This window comes from Anomalospiza imberbis, chromosome 26, assembly GCF_031753505.1.
Source record: "Anomalospiza imberbis isolate Cuckoo-Finch-1a 21T00152 chromosome 26, ASM3175350v1, whole genome shotgun sequence".
NCBI classification, from domain to species: Eukaryota; Metazoa; Chordata; class Aves; order Passeriformes; family Viduidae; genus Anomalospiza; species Anomalospiza imberbis.
In genome coordinates this window covers 4,941,933-4,964,326 of record NC_089706.1, presented here as the reverse complement: position 1 = coordinate 4,964,326, position 22,394 = coordinate 4,941,933, and the positions used below count along the sequence as shown (strand labels likewise).

General features: G+C 55.9%; 1 protein-coding gene across 1 annotated transcript; it reads left to right on the top strand.

Annotated features, from left to right (window-relative positions):
• The first annotated feature begins 1,358 nt into the window (after nt 1-1,358).
• SLC6A17 (solute carrier family 6 member 17) lies at nt 1,359-22,028 on the top strand. The gene is made up of 12 exons (XM_068173516.1): nt 1,359-1,474; nt 8,600-8,996; nt 12,555-12,712; nt 12,950-13,076; nt 13,719-13,900; nt 15,018-15,128; nt 16,126-16,367; nt 16,665-16,857; nt 17,205-17,397; nt 17,587-17,746; nt 18,248-18,410; nt 19,220-22,028. The coding sequence occupies exons 2-12, from the start codon at nt 8,711-8,713 to the stop codon at nt 19,586-19,588; spliced, it is 2,184 nt and encodes a 727-aa protein (XP_068029617.1). The 5' UTR covers nt 1,359-1,474; nt 8,600-8,710; the 3' UTR covers nt 19,589-22,028.
• The last annotated feature ends 366 nt before the right edge of the window (nt 22,029-22,394 follow it).

Below are 22,394 nucleotides of genomic sequence, written 5' to 3'. Positions count from 1 at the left end.
CTGTGGCTGCCCCTGGATCCCTGGCAGTGCCCAAGGCCAGGCTGGACAGGGCTTGGAGCACCTGGGACAGTGGGAAGTGTCCCCCATGGTGGGGTGGAATGAGATGGGCTTGAAGGTCCCTTCCCAACCGAACCATTCTACAATAAATGCAAATATCTCAAATATCTCAGAGCTGGCTGACACCCAGCTCAGCCCACTCTGCTCAGTGCTGCTCCTGGGCTCCTGTGGCAGGGGGAACTGGTGTGGCCAGGGACGTGGTGTCCTCTGAGCCCAGCGCTGGCTCTGGGCTCCCCGCGTGTCACAGGGCTCAGCACCAGCACTGAGCATCCTCACACTGAAGGGGCAGCAAAGGATTCACACCTGAGTGAGGGGGAGCAGAATTTGGGCCCTGGCCACTCCTCTTGCCTCCCTCCTGTGTGCTCCCGGCCAAAGAAAATCTTCTGAAATACCAAAGAATAAAAGAGATATGAAATACCTCTTTTGAATAATGAAATATAGCGGGTTTAGATTAGATTTTAGGGAAAAAAAATCCTTCCCTGTGAGGGTGGGCAGGCCCTGGCACAGGGTGCCCAGAGCAGCTGTGGCTGCCCCGGGATCCCTGGCAGTGCCCGAGGCCAGGCTGGATGGGGCTGAGAGCACCTGGGGCACTGGATGGTGTCCCTGCCATGGGACGTGGTGGTCATCAAAGTCCCTTCCAATGCAAACCATCCTACAAGTCCCTGATAATAAATCAGGGGAAAGGGGTGCCCAAACCCCCCAAACACTCTCTCCCCCAGGGGAAGCAGCAGGCGGGAGGCCCCTCCTGCGGCCGCTCTTTAGGGGCATTTTAAAGGGGTTTTATTTTCCCCACAGCAAAATCAGACCCACCCCTTTGTGTCAGGACTCGATGCTACTTTTTTTTTTTTGAATGCGAGAGCCTCCCTCGGAGCAGGGGGGGTGGCCCGGCACCCCAGCTTTGACGCGCAGCCCTGGTGACTCAAGCCTGCGTCAGGGGCTGCGTGTCCCCTTCGCGTTGATTTTTAAAAAAAATTTCTTTATTTTATTTATTTATTTATTTATTTATTTTAGATTTGCTAGCCCCTTTCTTTCTTTATTTCCCGGGAGCCGTGCGGAGTTACCTCCCTCCGGCGAAGGCGAGCGGGGCCGGGCGAGCCCAGCGCGCATCCACCGGGCGGCGGCGGGGCGGGGAGGGGGGACCCGGAGCGGAGCCACCGCTACCTCGGAGCTTCACCGCGGAGCCCTTCCTGGCCACTGCTCGCCTTTCCCCGCCACTACTGCTCCCGTTCGCCCGGCTCCCTGCAGCACCGGCAGCCTCGGACCGGCCCCGCCGCCGCCCGGACTCGCCCCCCGCACCGGAGCGGGGGGAACCTGGGTGATTTCTGCCGGGAATTTGCGCCGTTTCCTCCGGGACCTGGCCAGATTCTCCTGGAATCGGGGTGGTTTCATCCTCCCAGGGAGCCGCAGCAGCGCCGAGGTGAGGATGCTCCCCCCATTCCCCGCGCCGGGCTCTCGCTGCCGGGGTGTCCCCACCCCGCCGGTGGCTGCCGGCCCTGGGTGCCCCCTCCCCAGCGGGGTCCTTTTGTGGGGGAAGATGCTCAGGGCCGGGGTGAGGTTAATGGAGGGGACAGCCCTGCCTGGAGGCATCAGGCGTGGCCCTCAGGGTGGTGGCATCCAGGGCTGGGGGGGACATTTAGAGACAGCAGAAGGCTTGAGCCACTCCAGGGTCTGGGGGGTCACCGCCGGGGGTGGCACTGGGTTCCTGCCCGGCTCCTGCTGCAGGGGCACTCATCCCGTTTGAGGATGGGTGGAAATGCAGCCTCCAGGTTGACCTTGACAATAACATTGGGAGAGGAGAAAGCTTTGGGCTGCAATGAATATTTCAGTCCTGGTCCTTGGAGTGGTGGTGGTGGGGGGGGGTTTGCCCCTTCTTTTATTTTTGTGCTGCTCCTTGAGTGTGGATGGTTGGGTTTGAGGTAGAAAATGGGGCTTGGGGTCCTGGTTTTGTGAAATTCCCAGGACTGGGTCTGGAGGGCCCTTGACCCCCTCTGTGCACGCTGGATACACCCAAAGGTGTGTTTTTCAGGCTGGCCTCTTGGCCAGGTCCAAATTTCCATCACTCCAGGAATGTGGGGCTCAAACCAGCTGAGAAATCTGCTCCCAGTTCTTTGTAGAGGACCCAGAAGGTGAAATCCTGCTTCCCGGATCATGCCTTGTGTCTGAAGCACCTGAGGTTTGAATCCATCAGGAGCTGATGTAACTATTTCTGGTCTTGGTAGGAAAAAAACCTGGAGCAGCACGGCAGCTGAGCTATTCTCAGCAGGGTGGAGAGTTCCTTGTGAATATTTCTCCAGAGGTGTCAGGACTAGGTCAAGGAACCTGGCTGGGGGTGTGACTGCTCCAAGGGAAATAAAATGTGGGTCTGAGCTGTCCACTGGGAGGGACTGGAGGTGGCTCTGCTGAAACCAGTAGGAATAAAAAGGTTCAGTTCAAATCTGGAGTGACTCCACTGCTACTTCAGGCTTGCAGAGAGCAGGAATCTGGAGTTATACCAGAGCTGGAGTCATGAGGATCAGATTTACCCCAAATCAGATGCTGACCTGCACATGTGCAGGCGAAATCATTGCAGCCCTGCTTTTACCCCATCCCGGGCTGGGTTTGGGCTTGTTTGTTTACAAACGTAGCAGCAGCTTCATGAATTACAGCAGGGAAAAGCAGCGCTCACGGCGGGGTTTGGATGCTGCCCGTTTGCTGCTTTTCAGGATCAATCTTGGCTGGTTTGGGGCTCATTCAGTAACCTTTAGCTGGAGTGAGTGAATTACAATGGATCACTGAGGTCTAAGTGGAAAACGATCATCTGGTGAATCAAACCGAGCCCTGAAGGGATCATATGATGGTTGCCTTTGCTCTGGTGTCACGTTATTGCAGCTGTGTGTGTTTCCGTGCTACCAAATGAGACATGAAAGGAGCCCTAAGCCCACGAATCCACGGGCTCACACGCTTCGTGACCAACCCGAGCGCCAGGGCTGCTCCTCCGCCCGTGCCCGCCTCGTGGCCCACCGGCAAAACCCTTCCGGAGGTTTCTTGGCACCTGCTGGGGACAAGAGCCGCTGTAACGTCACAGCCGTGTCCCTCTGAGGTGGGACAGGCACCCGGCTGGGCTGGGCACAGCTGCCAGCCCGGGGCGGAGCAGGGGCTGGTGCAGCCCCAGCCCGGCTCTGCTGGAGCGGGATCGGGGTTATTTATAACAGCTGGGCGCTGGAGGAGCCGCTGGGGTGGGTGTAAGACAGAAGCGGGGGCAGCTCTGATTCATCAGCGCTCCTGTGTCACGATGCTAAAGCGGGACGGGGTTTGCACGGGGAGGACGAGGAGCGGCTCCAGCCCCTCCGGGGGAAACGCCGGCTGCGAGCGGCCGAGCTGCCTTCAGCCCCAGCCAGCCTCGCTCCTGGGCTGCTTCTCGCAGGTGTCCCCGGGCTCTGTCACCTTGTCACACTGACCCCATCTGCAGTTTGTGCCTCCCCAGGGGTGGGTGTGAGGAGGGGAGAGCCCTGGTGGCACTGAGTCACCCCGTGGCCTTTCCGCATGGGGTGAGAGCTGGGTGCTAATTAGCAGGGCTCATTTTAACGAGGGCACAATGGGAGCAGCCCTAATGAGCCCAGATGGTAAAACTCTTCCCCTGTGGAGCCAGGGGCCGAGCAGGGAGGAGCAAACCCCAGCATGGAGCAGATTTAAGATGGAGGTGTCCTGGACCAGCCTTGGCTGGTGGAAAAGGAACGTTTGAGTGGTGGAGGCTGTGGGAAGGTCCTCGGAGCAGGGCAGGGGTGGTCAGAGCTGCAAAAACTCTGCTTTGGGCAAAAATCTCTTCTTGGGGCTTTGAAGAGAAGTTTGGATGCTGCTGGGAGGGTCCTGCCCTTGGTTTCCTCAGGCGTGGAAGAGCGGGATGCTTCCCAAAGGACCAGCTCTGCCAGGGCCATCCCCATCCCACCACAGAGGCTCTCCTGACCTCAGGGAGCAGCAGGAAGGGGCCTGGAGCTGGTTCTCTCACGACTTGGGCTCAAAGTGGGATGTGCATCCAGGTCTCCTTCCCTTGGCTCTTGGCTGTGCAGCGCAGAGGGACGACGGGAGGGATCTGTGGTCCTTCCCTCCTCCTCTGCTTCCCGGTGACCTTGGATCTGTCCCTTCTCCGCCCTGTTCCAGTCTCCCCACCTCACCGAGCAGCCTTGCCCTGGGTGCAGTATTTCCCCGGCTCTGTGTGTGTCAGGGAGGATGAGGAGCTGCAAATTGATGCTCAGATCTCCCAGCCCGAAGCTGAGAGTAGATTTCCATCTCCTGAAATCCCTCAGTTCCTCTGTCCCCACTCTCCCTCCTTTCCCTGCTCTGTGACCTTGATGGGGTGAGCTGGACCTTTCCAGGCCTGGTGAGCTTGATGCTTCACCAGGAACATCTCTCCCCTGTCCTTTAGGAGTGGTGGGGGATTTCTGTGGAAGCTGAAGGGGGTGAAATGGTAATGGTGGGGCAGGGAGGGACCAGCATAGAGTCCCCAGGAGGTGAAATGCTAATTTTTAATTCACCCAACCTCATCCTGTGGCTTTTCCTGCCTCAGTTTCTCCTTTCTAGATCCAAATGAGGGATAAATATAGAATTTGAACACAGGAGAGATTCCACTGCGCCCCATCATTTGGACCCAGAGCACGTTTGCTGCCGGTGACTGCTCTCCTTGGGTTCTGCTGTAAATCCCCATCTCCTCCCTGCCTTGCCCTGTCTTCCCAGGCCCAGCTGAAAGCTTTGCTGACACATTTCCAGCCTGCTTATTGCTCCCCAGCTGCCTTCCCAAGAAAGCAAGGATGGGCTCAGACAGGACACGTGGCTAGAAGCCTCCCTCCTCCCCTGCCCCCTTGGTGATGCTGCTGGCAGGGCTGGGCTTGTGGGGGGTCTTCACTCATCCCAAATAGCAGCTTTTCCCCATGGCTGCTTTTGGGATCCATGGGAGCCTCTGAGCAGGGATTGAACCCCCTGGGTGTGACAAGGCAGGAGCTTCTCCATCCCTGCCCTTTCCCTGGTGGGTTAAATCCAGTTTGTCCCATGGCAAACCAGTCCCACGTGCCTCGGATCCTGCAGCGGTGGTTCCCGTGCCAGTCCAAAGGGATGCGGTGCTTGGGGTCACCCTGTGCCACCCGGACAGGAGGACATGGATAGGGACTGTCACTTTGTGCCAGCAGGAGCCCTGGACTCAGCCCAGGGGTCTGGCCTGGGCACAGGGCTCAGGGAATGGTGGCTGCTGTCTGAGGAGTTAAATATGAAGGTTTCACTGGGACCAGGGAAGTGGGAATCCCGTTCAAGGACACACCCAGGGACACAGAGCAGGATGAGGTGAGTTATCCCCAGTGCTTCCCCTTGTAATGCCTGTTCAGAGACACCAGCACTGACCACGGCACAAACTGGTCCTTCCCAGGGTCCTGCTGTGGGAAAAGCCATGTTCCCTCTCCAGCTGGGTGGCACCAGCGCTGGTTTTACCTGGGCAAAGCTGTGGGTGCAAAGGCAGCCCTGGTCTGGCAGCATGAGTGAGGCTCTTGTAAGTCATGGGCTCTGAAAAACCCTAATCTGTCTTCTAAAGAGAGAGAAAAAAATGCACATTTAAGAAAATTAAGGTCATGGGGACTAAGTAAACAAGCTGAATCTCCATCTGTCAGTGACAAGGGTTTTCTATCTCACTCCAGCCCGGAAAGCTCCTGGTTGTCAGCTGATCTGCCTTGTCTTTCTCACAGGGTGGTTGTTATTTTTGGCAGATGATTTTTTGATTAAATTCCATTTTCTACCAAAGGAATGCGCAGAAATACCTTTCTCAGATGGATTTGGACTGTGCTTTTTCATTTGAGGGTACAGACCTTGGGGCTGATGCAAAAGGCTGGGAAATTAAAAGGAAGAGCCCTGCTGACCTCGCTTTCCCTGGCCCGTGTTCCTGTGCTGTGTGGGTTGGTGGCTCCGTGCAGGCTCTGGCTGGGCTCATCTCCCATTCCCAGCAGGGAAGGGGATGATGTAGGCTGGGTGTGCTCATGGAATTGGGAATGATCCTCTCTCCTTCAGGCCTGGATCTCTGCCAGGCAACACCACCATGCCCAGGCCGGGGCTGAGCCATGGGGAGGCAGCAGGAACTCCCCAAAGCAGCCATGGGGACACTGCCAGAGCCATCCCAGGATCAAGATCTGGAACTCTGCTGTGGTTTTCCCCTCTAGTTTAGTTTGGGCAAATCTCCCACCGACAGGGATTCTTGTACTTGCCCTTCTCCTGCCAATGTTTAGAGAACCCATCCCCATGCCATGAAAGCAGCCAAACAGCCCTGCTGATTCCCCAAATCCTTTGGGAATGTTGCTGTCTGGAGTGTCCTCCAAGGCTCCGAGAGCCTCTGGGGCTTTGTAGGTGCTGGAAGGACCCTGCTCCTCCAGGATCTGTGTCCTGGTGCCTCTCAGCTCCTCAGAACACCTCAGGGGGGACCTAAACCGAGGAGGGGAATAGGCTTAGATCCACAGGGATGTTGTGGGGTCTGTGTTGACTCCATGGTGCTGGCCTGGCTCAGCACCACCTGCTCTGGAGCTGGGCACCTCCAAGAGCTTGGGGTGTCCCAGGAAAGCTGTTTGGGTGCCCTCACCATGGGCCACTGTACTCTGGGGGCTTGGCCAGTACATCCTGGATCTTCTTGGCTCCCTCCCTAATCCTAAGAGATACTTTAGAGAATCCTAAGAGATACTTTAGCCCCAAGCCCGAGTCCTCCTGGTGCTCTGGAGGAGCTGCTGAGCAGACAGGGAGCAGCAAACAACCCGTGGGTGATTTAGCCAGGTCTGCACAAATCCACACAGAGCCCGAGCCAACCCTGATGGAAATCCTGCACTTTCCTAGCTGCTGGATGGGGCCCTTGCCGTGCTCTGTGCCCATCCCCGTCCCGGCTGAGGATGCTCCAGCCCCGGGCAGCCACGTGCCGGTAATTGCCACGATTGAGCGGTGAGGGCTGGTGTGAATGAGCCCTCGTTAGGAAATTAAACATCGCTGGCCTAGGCTTGAAAAAATAACTCAAGCGGCTTCTCCGGAGGAGTCGGATCCAGGAAAGATGTGGAGCCGAGATGGTTGCCTGGCAACGGATGCAGCCGACAGTTCAAAATAGATTTTTTTTTTTCCGTATAGGAACAGGGCCTGGCAAAGGGGGAACTTCCGTCAGGGGTGAGGAAACACCAAGGTGAGGGTGGGTGAAGGGGATGTTTCCTGCTCCCGGTGCTTTGCTCCTGGGCTGGGATGGGGATGGACTTTGCTGCCTGGGCTGAACCCACTGCCCTGAAAAGATTGTGGGCTGAGCTGGATCAAAAATGTCCAAAAGGAAAGAAGAGCTGGGAATGGCTCTGGAAAAGCCCCCAGGGTGGGAGGAGGTGGCGCTGCTGCCCAGCTGGGATGGGTTTGAGCACAGCACCTCTGCTCTGCCATGGCCCAGCCACCAGCCCGGTGTCCCCTGGGAGCAGAGATGGGGAGGACAGGAAAGAAGGAAGCACTGCTCTTCAGGAGAGTCACTTTTCCAAGCTGAGGGATTTATTGTGGGAGTTTTGTGGTTTTTTCCCCAGCTGATGTAGCACCATGGTCCAATCTAGGGTGGGAGTTGCCCATCTGACCCCAGTTCTCCCAGTATGGAGAGGAAGGACATGGTGCTTTCCCAGTTTGGGGATCCCCAGCCCAGTGGAGCAGATTTCCACAATGTCCCCAAGATTTTTGAGGCAGGGGAGAAATCTGCAGGGCTGGGCTGGGTTCTGAGTACTTCCTGAGGTGCTTCTGTGCAGGCTCCTTCTGAGCCACGCTGAAGGCTGGAAAGTGAAGGTGCCAGGGCTGATGGCTTTGCCTTGGCTGCTGCTGTTTTTGCAGCTGTTATCTGTTGTAAAGCTGCCTGAGGAGATTTAATGTCAGGCTCCAAGGCTTTTAAGTCACTCCTGATAACTTCCTGGGATGCAGAGATAGCCTGGGCATTTGTCACTGTCCCCTGAGTGCTTCCAAGCTGTCGTAGAGCGAAGCCTGGGCTGTGCTGATGTCAGGAGGGGAAGGAGCAGCACAGGCAGGGCAGAGGCTGGATTTGGTGTCAGGCCTTGTGAGGTTCAGCTGCTGGGCTGGAGGTGTTAGAGGGGAGAAGAGGTGTCACAGCGATGTGACCTGTAATCACCTGCCACTGTCCCCTGGAGCCCAGGGAAATTCCTCTCTCTGGGACACAGGAGGCTCTTCTCCATGAATGAGAGCAGCTGTGGCTGCCCCTGGATCCCTGGAAGTTTCCAAGGCCAGGCTGGACAGGGCTTGGTGCAGCCTGGTCTATGGAAGATGTCCCTGCCCATGGCAGGGGTGGGGTTGGATGAGCTTTAAGGTCCCTTCCCACCCAAACCATCCTGGCACTCCATAATTCCCAACCAGAACGTTGCTCCTGGTCCATCATTCCTGGAGCAGGAGACCCTCCAGGTTCAGATGCAGGTCCCAAGACACGGGGGGATGGACACTCTTCTCTCCTGGTGCTGCCGGTCCCACCAGGTGACCTGGGGATCAGACAAACCCAACTGACCCCAGCTGACCCCTTCCCCACCAGGTCCTGCTGATGAAGAGGAGGTGAGGCCCGAGCTGCAGATCACCCTCTGTGCTGTTCCCTGTGGGACGTTCCTCCTCTTCCCTCACCCCGTCGCGCCAAGGAGCCGTCCTGATGCCGAAGAACAGCAAGGTGACGCAGCGGGAGCACAGCAGCGAGCATGTCACCGAGTCGGTGGCCGACCTGCTGGCCCACCAGGAGCCCGTGGACTACAAACGCAGCGTCCTCAACGTGACGGGGGAGACGTGGGACAAGCAGAAGGAGGGGGATGAGGAGCTGGATGCGGAGAACCGTCCGGCGTGGAACAGCAAGCTGCAGTACATCCTGGCACAGATCGGCTACTCCGTGGGGCTGGGCAACGTCTGGCGCTTCCCCTACCTCTGCCAGAAGAATGGAGGAGGTGAGAGATGGGGCAGGGATGGGATCAGCCCTTGGAGAAGGGGGTGCGACCCAATCCTCCCTTGCTGCCCGTTGGGTGTGGATTCCAGAGAGGACAGGGGTGATTTGGGCTCTAAAATGGGTTATTTGGGCTCTAAAGTGTGTTGTTTGGGCTCTGAAGGGGGAAAGGGCTGCTAGAAGTTGTGCTGAGATGTGGAAATCTCCAGGATGGCTTCTTCCCAAAGACTGTCCACCTGCTTGCTCCAAAGTCACGGTGAATCCCAGGTTGGGAGCCAGGATTTCTGGCTGCTCCCCCTGATTCCTGTTGGGAATATTGCAAGTAATGCCAGCCCCAATATCCCTAGAGCTACAGGCTTCTCTGATCCCTAACCCTAGTGGCAGCTTGGGGCTGTGGTGATGTGCCCAGTGCCATGAATGACCCAGGTTAGCAATGATGTGTACACAGCAATGCTGGTACAGTGCTGTGCTCCCTTTGGCGTGCTTTTTCCAGCCCCAGCACTCTAGAGCTGTGGACTGTGTGGTTCTCTGACCTCTAATCCTAGTGCCTAATGGAAATTAGGGCTAAAAAGGGAAGAGAGAGCCCCTCCATTTCCCTGGGTCCTTGAAGCCACATTTTGTGGTTCCATCCCATTCCCAAATCCTCCTTGCAGCCAGCCCATTCTCTCATCCCACTCCCACTCCATGCCTCCTCCTTGGGCTTCCGAGAGCAGCCCAGAGGGTCAGGTCTTTCCCAGCTGTGCTGAGCCCCACCACCCTTCATGACACTGATGAGAGAGTGGGCTCCTCATCATAAATCCAAACCCAGTCCCTTCCCAGCCACGTTGGAGGGAGCCAGGACAGTGCCCCCGTCCCCTGAGTTCTCCGTGTTCCCACTGTCCCATCCCTTGCCATTGCCCCAGCCCTGCAGCTGCCGAACCTGCAGCGCTCTCAATAATTAAAACATCTCCGGTGTCATCGTCGGGATGAGTCATTCTGACAACCAGACCTGTGCTGTCAGCACTCCCCTCCCGGGGCTGCTCACGCCCCATTCCCTTCCCTCCCTGTCTGGGATGGAGCCAGCTGTGCCTGGCTCCTGCATCCCAGCACCTCCCAGTGCCCTGCTTTGGCTCCAGCTCAGCTCTGGCACGGCACAGCTCTTCATGGTGTGTTTGTCCCAAATTCAGGGCTGGGAGAGGTCAGTACAGCCCTGCTGGCTTCATTACACAGCTGCCCACAGCTGGCCTCTGATTGCCAAGGAGGTTTTCCCCATTAAATGAGATTTAGAACCAGATTTCCCCACTAAATGAGATTTTAAAACCAGATTTAGATCCAGAGATTGGAGAACCAGCATCCTTCTCTACAAGGATTAACCCAGCTGTGCTTCAGTTTCCCCATGCCACAGCAATCCTTAATTAACCATAATTAGTGCAATCAATGGAAAATCCTCAGCTTAGGCTGAGCTCTCTGCTGTCCTGGGTATATGGGGGTCTTTGGCCTCAGCTGAGCAGGTGCTGGGTGACAGGAGGTGCAACCAGTATTCCCAGGCTGGGATTCCTCCTGGAGTATCCCTCAAATCCGGGGCTGAACTTGCCATTGGTGTGTGGGGGGCATTAAAGAAGTGGTTTTGGACACAAGACCAGATGGGATGTGGAATGGGGATGGGAACTGAGGCAGCACAGCCCTGACACTACTGCAGCAGAGGAGATGAGCAATGAGTTTGACCCACCCTGTGCTGGGATCCAGGGACACGGAGCCAGGCAGGGACTGGGACAAGCAGCTGCGTTTAGGAGCTCCTTGCTGTGATAGAACATCTTTCTGCAGCAGGACTTAAAATAAAAGGCTTTACAAGCTGCCCCAACCATTGCCACTATTCCATGGATGGGGAAACTGAGGCACAGAGCTGGGAACTGGCTTGAGCAGCAGATTGCTGGGCTTTGCTGGGTTTTTCTTTTGCCCAAGTGGCATCATCTGCCTGTCCCATGGGGCAGACACTGATTCTCTGCCTTTTCCTCCTGCCATGTCTAACCCTCCTGGCTGGGCTTCCCACCAGGCCGTGAGGCTGCTGCCAGCAGCGGGTGCAGGAGTTTGGGAGGGATGGACAGACCTTTCCTGGGCGCTCTGAGCAGCTCCAGGATGCCATGGCGGCGACTGCTTTCTCTCCTGCTCCCCGAGCAGGTGTCTGCGGGGGAGAACGGCTGCGGGCTGGTAGCAGGATGGGCTGGAGCCAAATTCCCAGGACTCGGAGTGCTGGGAGCCAGCAGGGGCTGGCAGCTCTGCCCTGGTGCTGCACAGGCGTGAGCTGCTGCTCACCTTTCCAGGCATCACAAGAAGAAAATCTCCAGTACTGGACAAATTTGCATCTGAATCTGTCTCATGTCCACCTATCTGCAGGTTGAGATAGCCAGGAGAGTGTTGCAGACATAGGATGCTCGTGGTCCTTCCTGAATTTTCCTGAGCTCCAGCTGTGCTCTCTGCCTCTCCTTTTACCCTCCCAATCACCCTGGGCTGCTGCACCCCAATTTCTCTCCCTACCCCCATTTTTAACACACCATCCCCACCTATGCTGGGGCTGATCTGCTTGCAGAGTCCCTGCTTGGAGCAGCACCCCCTGCCCCAGGTCCTGCCTGGGCCTGGGGAGTGGCGGCTGTCACCAGGATGTCAATCCAGGCAGGAATTTCGGTTGTCTCTGGACTGTCTGCTACTCAGCAGGAGCCAGGCACATTCTCCTGAGCCCATTCCTCAGCTCCTGGCAGGAGCTGGAGCCATTCCTCAGCCGGGCGCTGCAGCGTGAGTCATCGCATCCTTTACGGTCATCGGTTCTGCTTCGGGAGCCGCCGACTCCTCTCCAGCCCCTACAATCACACAGATATTTACCGAGTTTTAATCCAAGTTGTTTCCACTCCTCGGGCTGTGCAGGGTGGCACATGGCATGGTGATGCTCCTGCTGGGAACGTGGGATGTCCAGGGGGATGTGCTGGGACAGGGGGCTTGGCTGTGCCTGAGGGATCAGGATGGCTCAGGAGTGTGGCTGTGTCCCCAGGGATCAGCTTATGGAGGTGGTTCCTGGCACATGGAGATTTGTCTGCAAGGATCCAGGGAGTCCTTGGGGTCTATCCCACACGATTCACAATGGTAGGGAATGTTTCCACACATGTGTTTGCTCCTCTCCACAGCTTCTCCTCTGGCCAAGCTCTGATCTGCATTCCTGGATCACAAAATCATGGAAACGTTTAGCTTGGAAAAGCCCTCTAAGGCCATTGAGTCCAAACATCAACCCAGCACGAGGCCACCACTAGCGCATGTGCCCAGGTGGCACACCCACATGGTTTTTAAACCCTTGCAGGGATGGGGATTCCCCTGCTGCCCTGGACGGCCTGTGCCAGTGCCTGACCATCCTTCCCATGAAGAAATTTGTCCCAATATCCAATCTAAGCCCCCCCTGGTACAGCTTGAGGCTGTTTGCAAATGAACCGATGGACCAGGCAGAGCCTGTCCCAGCTCTGCCCTGCTTCCCATGTCCATCTGTCCTTGGCTGCACTGGAGCAGGGAGATCTAGAATGACTTTTCTCTCCCCTTCCAGGTGCCTACTTGGTCCCTTACCTGGTCCTGCTCATCATCATCGGGCTGCCCCTGTTCTTCCTGGAGCTGGCAGTGGGGCAGCGGATCCGCCGGGGCAGCATCGGCGTCTGGAATTACATCTGTCCCCGCCTGGGAGGCATCGGCTACGCCAGCTGCCTGGTGAGCGCGCCCCGGGGACCCTCCAGCCCCAGCCCGGGGTGTGCGGGGTGAGGCAAACCCCGCGGAGCCCCGTGGGGGAGGTTCGAGAGGTCAAGAGGTGTTTTTGCAGCTCCACCCATGGCTAGAGGGCTGGTATGGGAATGTGCCCACCCCTGATCCCAGCAGTCCTGGAGGTGCCCTGGGGACATTTCACTGCCCTGTGGTTTGATGCCATGTCCTCCTCCTTCCTCTCCCCAGGTCTGTTTTTTTGTTGGTCTCTATTACAACGTCATCATCGGCTGGAGCATCTTTTACTTCTTCAAGTCCTTCCAGTACCCCCTGCCCTGGAGCGAGTGCCCCATCGTGAAGAATGGCTCGGTGGCCGGTGAGGCACGGGAAGCTCGGCTGGGAGGGAGCAGTTCCCAGGGAAGGGGGGCTGTGGGACGCTGTGGGACACATCATCGCCCCCAGCAGGAGGTGGGGTCTCAGGAGGTAGAGGTTCCTCTCTGGCCCAGCTGCCCCGACCATACGGAGAGCTTCCCCTCGGCTTGGATGGGTGTCTCCAGTGCTCTCTCTCCCCACTGATGGGATTTGATGCCAGTTTGGGAATCCAGAGTCCCCACTGATGGGATTTTCAGGCTGCCTCAGCGCTTGAGGCCAGGATCTGACCCAGGACCGTGGAGGGAGGCAGTGAGAGTCATGCAGGGGCTGCTCCACTGCCTGACTGAGACGCAGATGGAGCTAATGGTGTATTATAACATCTGAGCATCAGCTTGGGACTCTCTCACAGGTTTTATAGCAAATGAAAATGTCTCTTCCCGTATTTAACATCTCATTTTCACCTGGCAGTAGTTTTATGTCCTGTCTGTTCTTTTCCCTGCTAGGAATGAGCCCCATTAATTTCTGCCCCTCAGTTTCCAGAGGTGTCTCCCTTCCCTGGCTGGCTCCAGTGGGTCTTTGACATTTGGTCAACCCAGGAGACAGTGGATGACTCTCCCTCTCATGCTCTCCTGCCTCTGTCCTGCAGTTGTGGAGACCGAATGTGAGAGGAGCTCAGCCACCACCTACTTCTGGTACCGGGAGACCCTGGACATCTCCAACTCCATCTCTGAGAGCGGGGGCCTTAACTGGAAGATGACCCTCTGTCTGCTGGTGGCCTGGAGCCTTGTTGGCTTGGCCATGATCAAAGGCATCCAGTCCTCAGGGAAGGTGCGTTTTGGTGGCCACCTGAGCCTGGCTGGGCTCTGTCCTGGAAGCAGGAACCTGCCTGGACACACTGTCCTGCCCTGCTCTGGGGCACCAGAGGAATGCTGTGTCCCCTGGGATGCTCACACCCACTCCACAGCTGGGGTCACCTCTGTAGAGATCCAGAATAAGATCAAAAGAGGGTGTAGGGATGAGGTTTAGTTCAACTGACACGTGCAGCCAGGCCTCAGCCACACCAGCACAGAGAATCCCCCTGAGCTCCAGCACTTCACAGAATCAATTAGGTTGGAAAAGGCCTTTGAGGTCATTAAGTCCAGCCTGGGACCCCACACCACCCTGACAGCCGGAGCATGGCACTGAGTGCCACATCCAGCCTTTTATTAAACACCTCCTGGGATGATGACTCCACCAGCTCCCTGGGCAGCCCCTTCTGATGCCCACTTACTCATTCTGTGACGAAGATCTTCTTCCTAATGTCCAGCCTAAAGCTCCCTTTGTGCAGCTTAAGGCTGTTTCCTCTTGTCTTGTCCTGTGAGCAGAGCCCAACCCCAGCTGGCTGCACCCTCCTGTCAGGGAGCTGTAGAGAATGATGAGGTCACCCCCGAGCCTCCTCTTCTCCAGGCTGAGCTCCCTCAGCCACTCCTCACAGGACTTGTGTTCCAGACCCTTCCCCAGCCTTGCTGCCCTTCTCTGGACACATCCCAGCACCTCAACTTCTTTCCTAAAGTGGGAACCCAGGACTGGACACAGCACTCGAGGTGTGACCTCACCAGTGCTGAGTACAGGGGAAGAATCACTGCCCTGCTCCTGCTGGCCACACCATTCCCGATCCAGGCCAGGAGCCATTGACCTTCTTGGCCACCTGGACACTCTGCTGGCTCATGTCCAGCCTGCTGTCCATCAGTACCCCCAGCTCTCTTTCTGCCTGAGCACTGTCCAGCCACCTGTACCATCCTGCCCCGAGGGGTCCCACAGTTCATCCCTGGGGAGCCAACCCCATCCTGGGGGGGGAAATTCTCCCTTCTCCCCCCTGTGAGCTGTCCATAGGTTGGATGGGAGGGTGGCTGGGCCCAGGGGGGCAGGAATTGAGGCTGTGCTGTGTTCATCCCTCTTGCTGCAGGTGATGTACTTCAGCTCCCTCTTCCCTTACCTGGTGCTCGTTTGCTTCTTGGTGCGGGGGCTGCTGCTGCGTGGGGCAGTGGATGGGATCATGCACATGTTCACACCCAAGGTGAGAGTTCCAAGCCCAGCAGACTCCAAGCAGGTTCCCTTCCTGGCTGGCCATGCCCTGTTTTCCCTTATTCTCTTATTATTCCCCTTATTTTCATCCCCACTCTGAAAGTCAAAGTACCAGCCCCAAACTTGGGGATCCTGATAGATCATCAGGATGTGGAGTGGCTCCCAAAATTCGGGGTGTGGCCAGGACAGCCACGAGCCTTACAAACTCACCATCCTCAGCTACCCAGATGCCAGGGTGGGGGGCACAGAGGTGCCCAAGGGAATATATAAATACAAAGATTTAATGGAGAGACGCTGGCTGGCAGAAAAACCTCTGCTGGTGGTATGCACTTATTAATTTACCAGCTAATTAATTAATTAAGCAGAGATGTAGATGAATCAGCTCAGCCGGAGAGGCTGTTAGAAGACATTAATTATGGTCCCTTGATGAATGATGCTGGGAGGTCTCCAGGCTGCGGCTCTGTCTCCCAGGAGAGGGGCAATGTGGCTGGGGGAGACCAGGAGCTAAAACACCCCCTAGCCAGGATGTTTGATTTCAGTGCTCCAGGTGTTCTGGAAGCAGGAGATGGCCAGGGGAGGATGGAGACCCATCCCTGGGCATGTGGTGGTGCCCTGGGCTGGGGGGGACACGGAGTGGGGAGCTGTACAGAGAGAGATGGAACTCCCAGTTAGGCCTCTGGGGCAGGTGGAGCAGACACAGGCATGGTCAGGTCAAACCTTGTCCTGACCTCTCCAGGCCTCAGTTTCCCCCTCTGCGTCAATGAGGAGCAGGATATGTGAGTGCTGGGTAAAGCCAGACCTGACCATGGCAGATCATGGAATCTTGGAATGGTTTGGATTGGAAGGGGCCTTAGCGATCGTTTCCTGCCACCGCCTCAGCAAAGCAGCCCACAGCTGCTCCAAAACCACCTCAGCCCTTTGAATGTCGCTCTGGGATGGGTCGTGGGGGCACCAGGCCACCTAACTTCTTCTTCTGTCTTCCCTCCAAGCTGGACAAGATGCTGGACCCCCAGGTGTGGCGCGAAGCAGCCACACAGGTTTTCTTCGCCTTGGGCCTGGGTTTTGGGGGGGTCATTGCTTTCTCCAGCTACAACAAGCAGGACAACAACTGCCACTTCGATGCCACCCTTGTCTCCTTCATCAACTTCTTCACGTCTGTGCTGGCCACCCTGGTTGTGTTTGCTGTGCTGGGCTTCAAGGCCAACATCATGAACGAGAAATGTGTGGTGGAGTAAGACTTGCTTTTTCTCTGTTTGGGGTGGGCAGGTCTTTGCTGCTGCCAGTTGTGGTGGGTCTGGAGGCAGGAAAGTGCTCTGGAGCTGGATGATCCTGGGGTTTGGTGGACCCAAGTTCCTGATGGTCAGGACCTGGATTTCCAGGGATGTACCAGTGTAGCTGAGGGAGTTGAGCATTCAGCTCCTCCAACCTAAAACCCAGCCCCAAGACGGGCTCTTAATCTGCAACTTGGGTGTGAATCCAATGTGTCTCAGGTGCCCTGCATCCCCTGAGAGGTTCTGCTCTCCCTTAGGAACGCTGAGAAGATCTTGGGCTACCTGAACACCAATGTGCTGAGCCATGACCTCATCCCACCCCACGTGAACTTCTCCCACCTCACTGCAAAGGACTACAACGAGATGTACAGGGTGATCATGACGGTGAAGGAGGGGCACTTCAAAGAGCTGGGCCTGGATGCCTGCCTGTTGGAGGATGAACTCAACAAGGTACCTGGTGGCGCTCCTGGTAGGACCAGCAGGTCACCTGCCCCACTGCCTCTCCCTGTGTCAATCCTGGGCACATGGATGTGGAAAAATAACTTTTAGAGACCCTCCAGGGATGGAGAATCCAAGTCCCTGTGGTTTTACCCAACACAGAGGGGTCCCTCAGGGGTGGGAGAAGCTCTGTCCAGTACAGGTCGAGCAGGGTCATCACCAGCTCATCTCCAGTACCAGACTGGGATTTTCTTTCCTTGAAGAGGGTTTGGTGAGGGAGACCTGAGACATCAGGGTCTCGAAGTCTGTGTCCCTGACAAGTTTCTTCTCATCTTTTTGTCCTCTCCCCACCTCAACAGTCGGTGCAAGGGACTGGCCTGGCCTTCATTGCCTTCACAGAAGCCATGACCCACTTCCCAGCCTCGCCCTTCTGGTCCGTCATGTTCTTCTTGATGCTGATCAACCTGGGCTTGGGGAGCATGATCGGGACCATGTCAGGCATCACCACGCCCATCATCGACACCTTCAAGGTGCGGAAGGAAGTGTTCACAGGTGAGGTCTCTTCTCCTGCAACCTCCTTGGGAAGTGGTGGGAGGTCCCCATTGCCTTGAGGAGTCACTCCTGAAGAGTGTGGACATGGTGGGAGGTGAACTGGGCGATGCCCATGCAGGGAATGGACCTTCTGGAGGTCTTGGTGTCCCTCAGGAGGCTCTGCTGACCAGGCCCATTTGCTCCCCACAGTCGGTTGCTGCATCTTCGCCTTCGTAGTGGGGCTGATCTTTGTGCAGCGTTCTGGAAACTACTTTGTCACCATGTTTGATGATTACTCAGCCACGCTGCCACTCACCGTTGTGGTCATCCTGGAGAACATCGCTGTGGCCTGGATTTATGGCACCAAGAAGTAAGGAATTTCTACAGCAAAAGGAATAACTGTGGTGTAACTCCTGACTAAAAACCCTCCTTCCACCTCTTTTCCATATGGCTTTTTCTCCAGGAGCAAATGCTCCAAGGGCAGTTATAGAGGCAGGAATTAGGTTCACTTTGATCCTCCTGCTGTGCCCTGGTGTAATGCAGCCCCTTCTCGTGGGTATCTCCTGCTGGTTGTGATGCTCTGTTACTTGTGATGACCCTTTTTTCTGAGGTTTCCAGGTCCTTCTGGAAGGGGAGGCTGTTCCCCACAGTGCTCCTTGTTCAGAAGTTGTCCAGAGCAAAGGCAGCTCTGGATAACACTCAGATGGTCTTGTCCTGAGGAGTTTTCCACAAGTTCTTCAGGCTTGAGGGATGCTGAGATGGTCAGCTGGGTTCTTCTTAAGGCTCTCCCTTGAGCATCAACGAGGCTTCTGGGAGGTTGTTTCTCGCTCAGAGGTGGGGAATGTCACATTTCCATGTCTTTCCTCGGCAGGTTCATGCAGGAGCTGACGGAAATGCTGGGTTTCCGGCCCTACCAGTTCTACTACTATGCCTGGAAGTACGTGTCTCCCATCTGCATGGCCGTGCTCATGACCGCCAGCATCATCCAGCTGGGAGTCAGCCCCCCGGGATACAGCGCATGGATCAGAGAGGAGGTGAACAAGGCTCCCTCCCCTTCCCCACCCATGCCCCAGCACAGCAGGGGCAGCTCAGAGCTGCAGACCACTCTGTTCATCCCAGCTCTGCTCATTCCTCCGTCCTCTCCTGCTGGGTGATATTCCTGCCCTGCTCATCCCCTGGGAGCAGTTTGTTCACTCTGCCCAGATATCTCCAGCCAGCTCTGCCCGTGGGCTGAAGTTTGGGTTGATATTGGTTGGCTCCCACAGCTCCAAGCTGTGCCCAGCATCCTGTGTGAGGATCCTTTCCCTCGACCTGAGCTCACCTTTATGTGGTGCCCCTGGGTCTGGCGGGAGGCAGCAGGAGCTGTCTGGTGTTTCGGAGATGTTGTACCTGGTGGGCATCACCGCTGCAGCAGGCCCAAGACATTGTAAATGCAGGTGAACCCGGTGGGAAGAAATGCTGGTGTCTGACTCCAGCTCAGAAGCTGAATGGTTTCTTTATTATAACTATGCTATAATACATTATTACACTATTTAAAGGAGATACTAAAACTACAAACCTACTTGTTCTAACTACCATATCTAACTCCTCACAACTCGTGACCCTCTCTGAGAGTGCAGCCACAGGTGGGTTGGATTGCCCATCAGGCTCAAACAATCCTCACCAGAATCCAACCAGGCCATCACCCCAGGTAAACAATTCTCCAAACACATTCCACATGGGAAAAACAAGGAGCAGAAATAGAAATTGTTTTCTCTTTCTTCTCTATGTGCTCCTTTATGAAAAATCCTGAGAGAGAGAAATGTGCTTGCCACACTGAGACATTAATATCTGTCTCTTCCAGGCTGCCGAAAAGTTCCTGTTCTACCCGACCTGGGCCATGGCGATCCTCATCTCCCTGATCATCCTGGCATCCCTCCCTCTGCCTCTTGTCTTCATCCTCCGGCAGTTCCACCTGGTGTCGGATGGCTCCAACACCCTCTCTGTCACCTACAAGAAGGGTCGGATGATGAAGGACATCTCCAACTTGGAAGACAACGACGAGACCCGCTTCATCCTGAGCAAAGTGCCCAGCGAGACCCCATCCCCCATGCCCACGCACCGCTCCTACCTGGGCCCCGGGAGCAACTCCCCCATGGAAATGAGCAGTGCTCCCAACGGACGATATGGGAGTGGGTACCTCCTGGCCAGCACCCCCGAGTCTGAACTGTGATGGTTGCCTGCCAACCACCCCCACCGGGAGAGGAGGGCACTGGGGAGTGGATCCTGGCTGTCCAGGCAACAGGAAAATTAATTACTAAGGGTGAAGAAGAATTAATTACTAAGATGAAGAAGAAACCCCTCTTAAAATTATAAGCAAAGCAGCCATTTCTAAGATGACATCGGGAAGAAGGGATTGCAGGAGGGGCAGGACTCCTCTGACAACCCTCGGTGGAAAGGCAGGACCCCTGGACTCACCTCCGGGGAAGGGAAAAGGAGTAAGGGACGCTGCAATACCTTTCCAAGAGTTGTTCTCATGCAGCTCAAATCTGAAGCAAAGAATCTCTCTTTTCTAAGCAGCTGATGGTTGGAACAAGGACCTGGCAGCAGGTGGGAAGCCAATCATACTTCCTCCTGTCACCCAGCGCTCTTCCCTCCCCGTCTGTTGTCCTTTAGCCGGGAGGAGTCATGGCCTTATTCCAACGAGCACAATTAGTCATCGATGTTCATAGCACAAAAAGGTGCTGTTGTTGTCACCATCGTTGTTGTTGTTGTATCTCCTGTAGGGTTTTATAGCTGTGGACACACCCAAATAAGCCCCCAAATTCTGACCAGGGTTGGCAGGGAGCAGCACGGGGCCAGCTGTGATGTTGGGGTGTGTGAGACAGGGCATGGTGCATCCCTGGAATCTTTGTTGCCACCAGCACAGGGAAGGTGGCTGGGAATTCTTTGGAGGCACGGAGATGTCACAGCCACGGGATGGAGTAGCTGGGATGCTCCATGGGTTGGTGGTGGTGGTGCTGAGTGGCAGGAGGACCCCTGAAGTGGCCGTGGTTTGCGTGTGTGAGCCTGTGTGGGGTCTGGATGGGGTTGGTGTGATGGGGGTCAGGAGTGCTCTCCTGGAATTACTCCTGATGTGGGGGATGCTCTGCCGAACCAAAATCCCTGGCGTGGTGATCATCTCCTCTCGCTCCTCTCTTTAGATGTCCCAGAGGGACAAGCAGAGGAGCTGTGGGACATCCAGTCCTACCACACTCCTGGTTTAGCTCTCAGGAAAACACCCCCTGACTTCCCTCCCTTGCCCCCTGCCGAGGTGAGCTGGGCAGTGGCTCTCTCTGGATGTGCCTCCTCATTTCTCCTCGTGTTCCCTCCGAGCCAGGGGTTTGGCATTGCCTCCTGTCACACCCCACAGGAGCTCACCAGCCTTTGGATGGGGGTGACCAGCTCTTGGGGACCACAGGCATTTGAGGGGCAGCAGCTCCTGGGAGCCCTTGCCAGATGCCAGGTCCCAAGTAGCTCTTGATCCAGGCTGGGGAGCCCTTGTGAGAGTCCAGGGGCCTCTATCATGCCCATCCATGTTTTTGGGGGATCTGACTGATGTGACCTTATGTTGTTTCTCCCCAGGCTGTTTGGAAAGGGTGGGATCTCCTAGCTCTGAGTCTCTCCTGCTGGGACTGAGGGTCATTTCCCTGAATCCTACCTGTAACCAAGCACTTCTGCCAAGGCTGTCAGGATAACCTGGCATCATCCCCTTTTTCCTTGGGGATGTGGAAGCAGCACACTCCCCTCTGTTGCCTCCAAAGGCTGGGGGAGTGCCTCACCCTGGGTCCTGCTGGGCTTAGGTTGTGCATGAAGATCTTTCAGGCCTCTCCGAAGGCCACATTTGTGGGTGCTGGTTCATGGGCTCTTTTCTCCTCTGCTTTCGTGTCAATTGCTTTTCTTTCACCTTGGTCCTCCTTTTGGCTGGAGGTGAAGGCAGGAAGCAGCTGGTCCATTCACCACACCCCTGACTTTCAGCAGCCCTGGGGCCAGCAGGTTCCCACAGTGACATCTCTTGTGGGTGTGATCCTTTATTCACAGTCCTCTCCACGGACTTGGCTGGTGACCTGGAGACTCTTCCTGGACAATTAGCTCAAGCCCTTTGTTAAACTGTTTTTCTGGGGGGAAGATGGAGGAGTGGAACGAACCAAAGCAGCTCAGTGATGGTTCCAAGATCTGTGAGTCAAGACCAGCCACACTCCTCCATAAGTTCCCCCTTCCTCATCCCCTCCCATGTCTTTCTCCTTCCTCTGCCCAGGCAAGAGGGACTCAGAAATGTCCCCATGCCATCATCTCTGGAAGGGAGAAGCCCAAATCCGGTGGCATTTCCCCATCACTAGGCAACATGTTCCCTCCCATTTCTTATGGGGTCTATCCTCACCTGACCAGCAGAACAGAGGATGAGTCAAATCCTTGCCCAGCATCACCTCCGAGCCTGGGGGCCGGATTCCCACCATAGCTCCCATGGAGTTAATGGAGCAGGACACCTCCCATAGCCAAAACGCTCAGCCCCACGTGCTCCCAAGGCATGATGCTCCTTGAACCCTGGGGGGAAGGATCCGGCCCTCCCTCTCTCCCACCCCTGTTCCCAAACCAGCCAGGGAGGAGCTCGCTTTCCTCTCTTCTTGCAGCATCAGTAAGAGGCAAAGTCAATAAGAAGGTAACAAAGAAGCTATTATATATATATATATAAAATATATACAGAGAGAGGAGATGGAATAATAACCTAGAGATTCTCTATTTCTATTGTATATTTATTCTGTAAATGTCACTGTAAATGCTGTTAAATGACAAATCGTATTCCAAAGTGGCCCACGACCTATTTTCATTCCCAGTGCTGTACAGATCAATTCTCATTCTATAGCAGGGCATATTTTTACCTTTTTATTTCTTGTGTGTGGCGGGTGCACGTCCCCTTCTCCCCCCAGCCCCAGGGTGTCCAGCTGCCCTGGGGGTCCAGCAGAGAGGAGGAGGAAGAGGGACGACACCTTTACTTTTAT

Excerpts from the sequence above, each read along its gene's own strand:
- SLC6A17 (XM_068173516.1), top strand. The coding sequence starts at position 8,711 with ATGCCGAAGAACAGCAAGGTGACGCAGCGGGAGCACAGCAGCGAGCAT. Across the intron at positions 16,858-17,204 it reads TGGAGGATGAACTCAACAAG|TCGGTGCAAGGGACTGGCCT; the intron begins GTACCTGGTGGC and ends CCACCTCAACAG. Across the intron at positions 18,411-19,219 it reads GCGCATGGATCAGAGAGGAG|GCTGCCGAAAAGTTCCTGTT; the intron begins GTGAACAAGGCT and ends TGTCTCTTCCAG.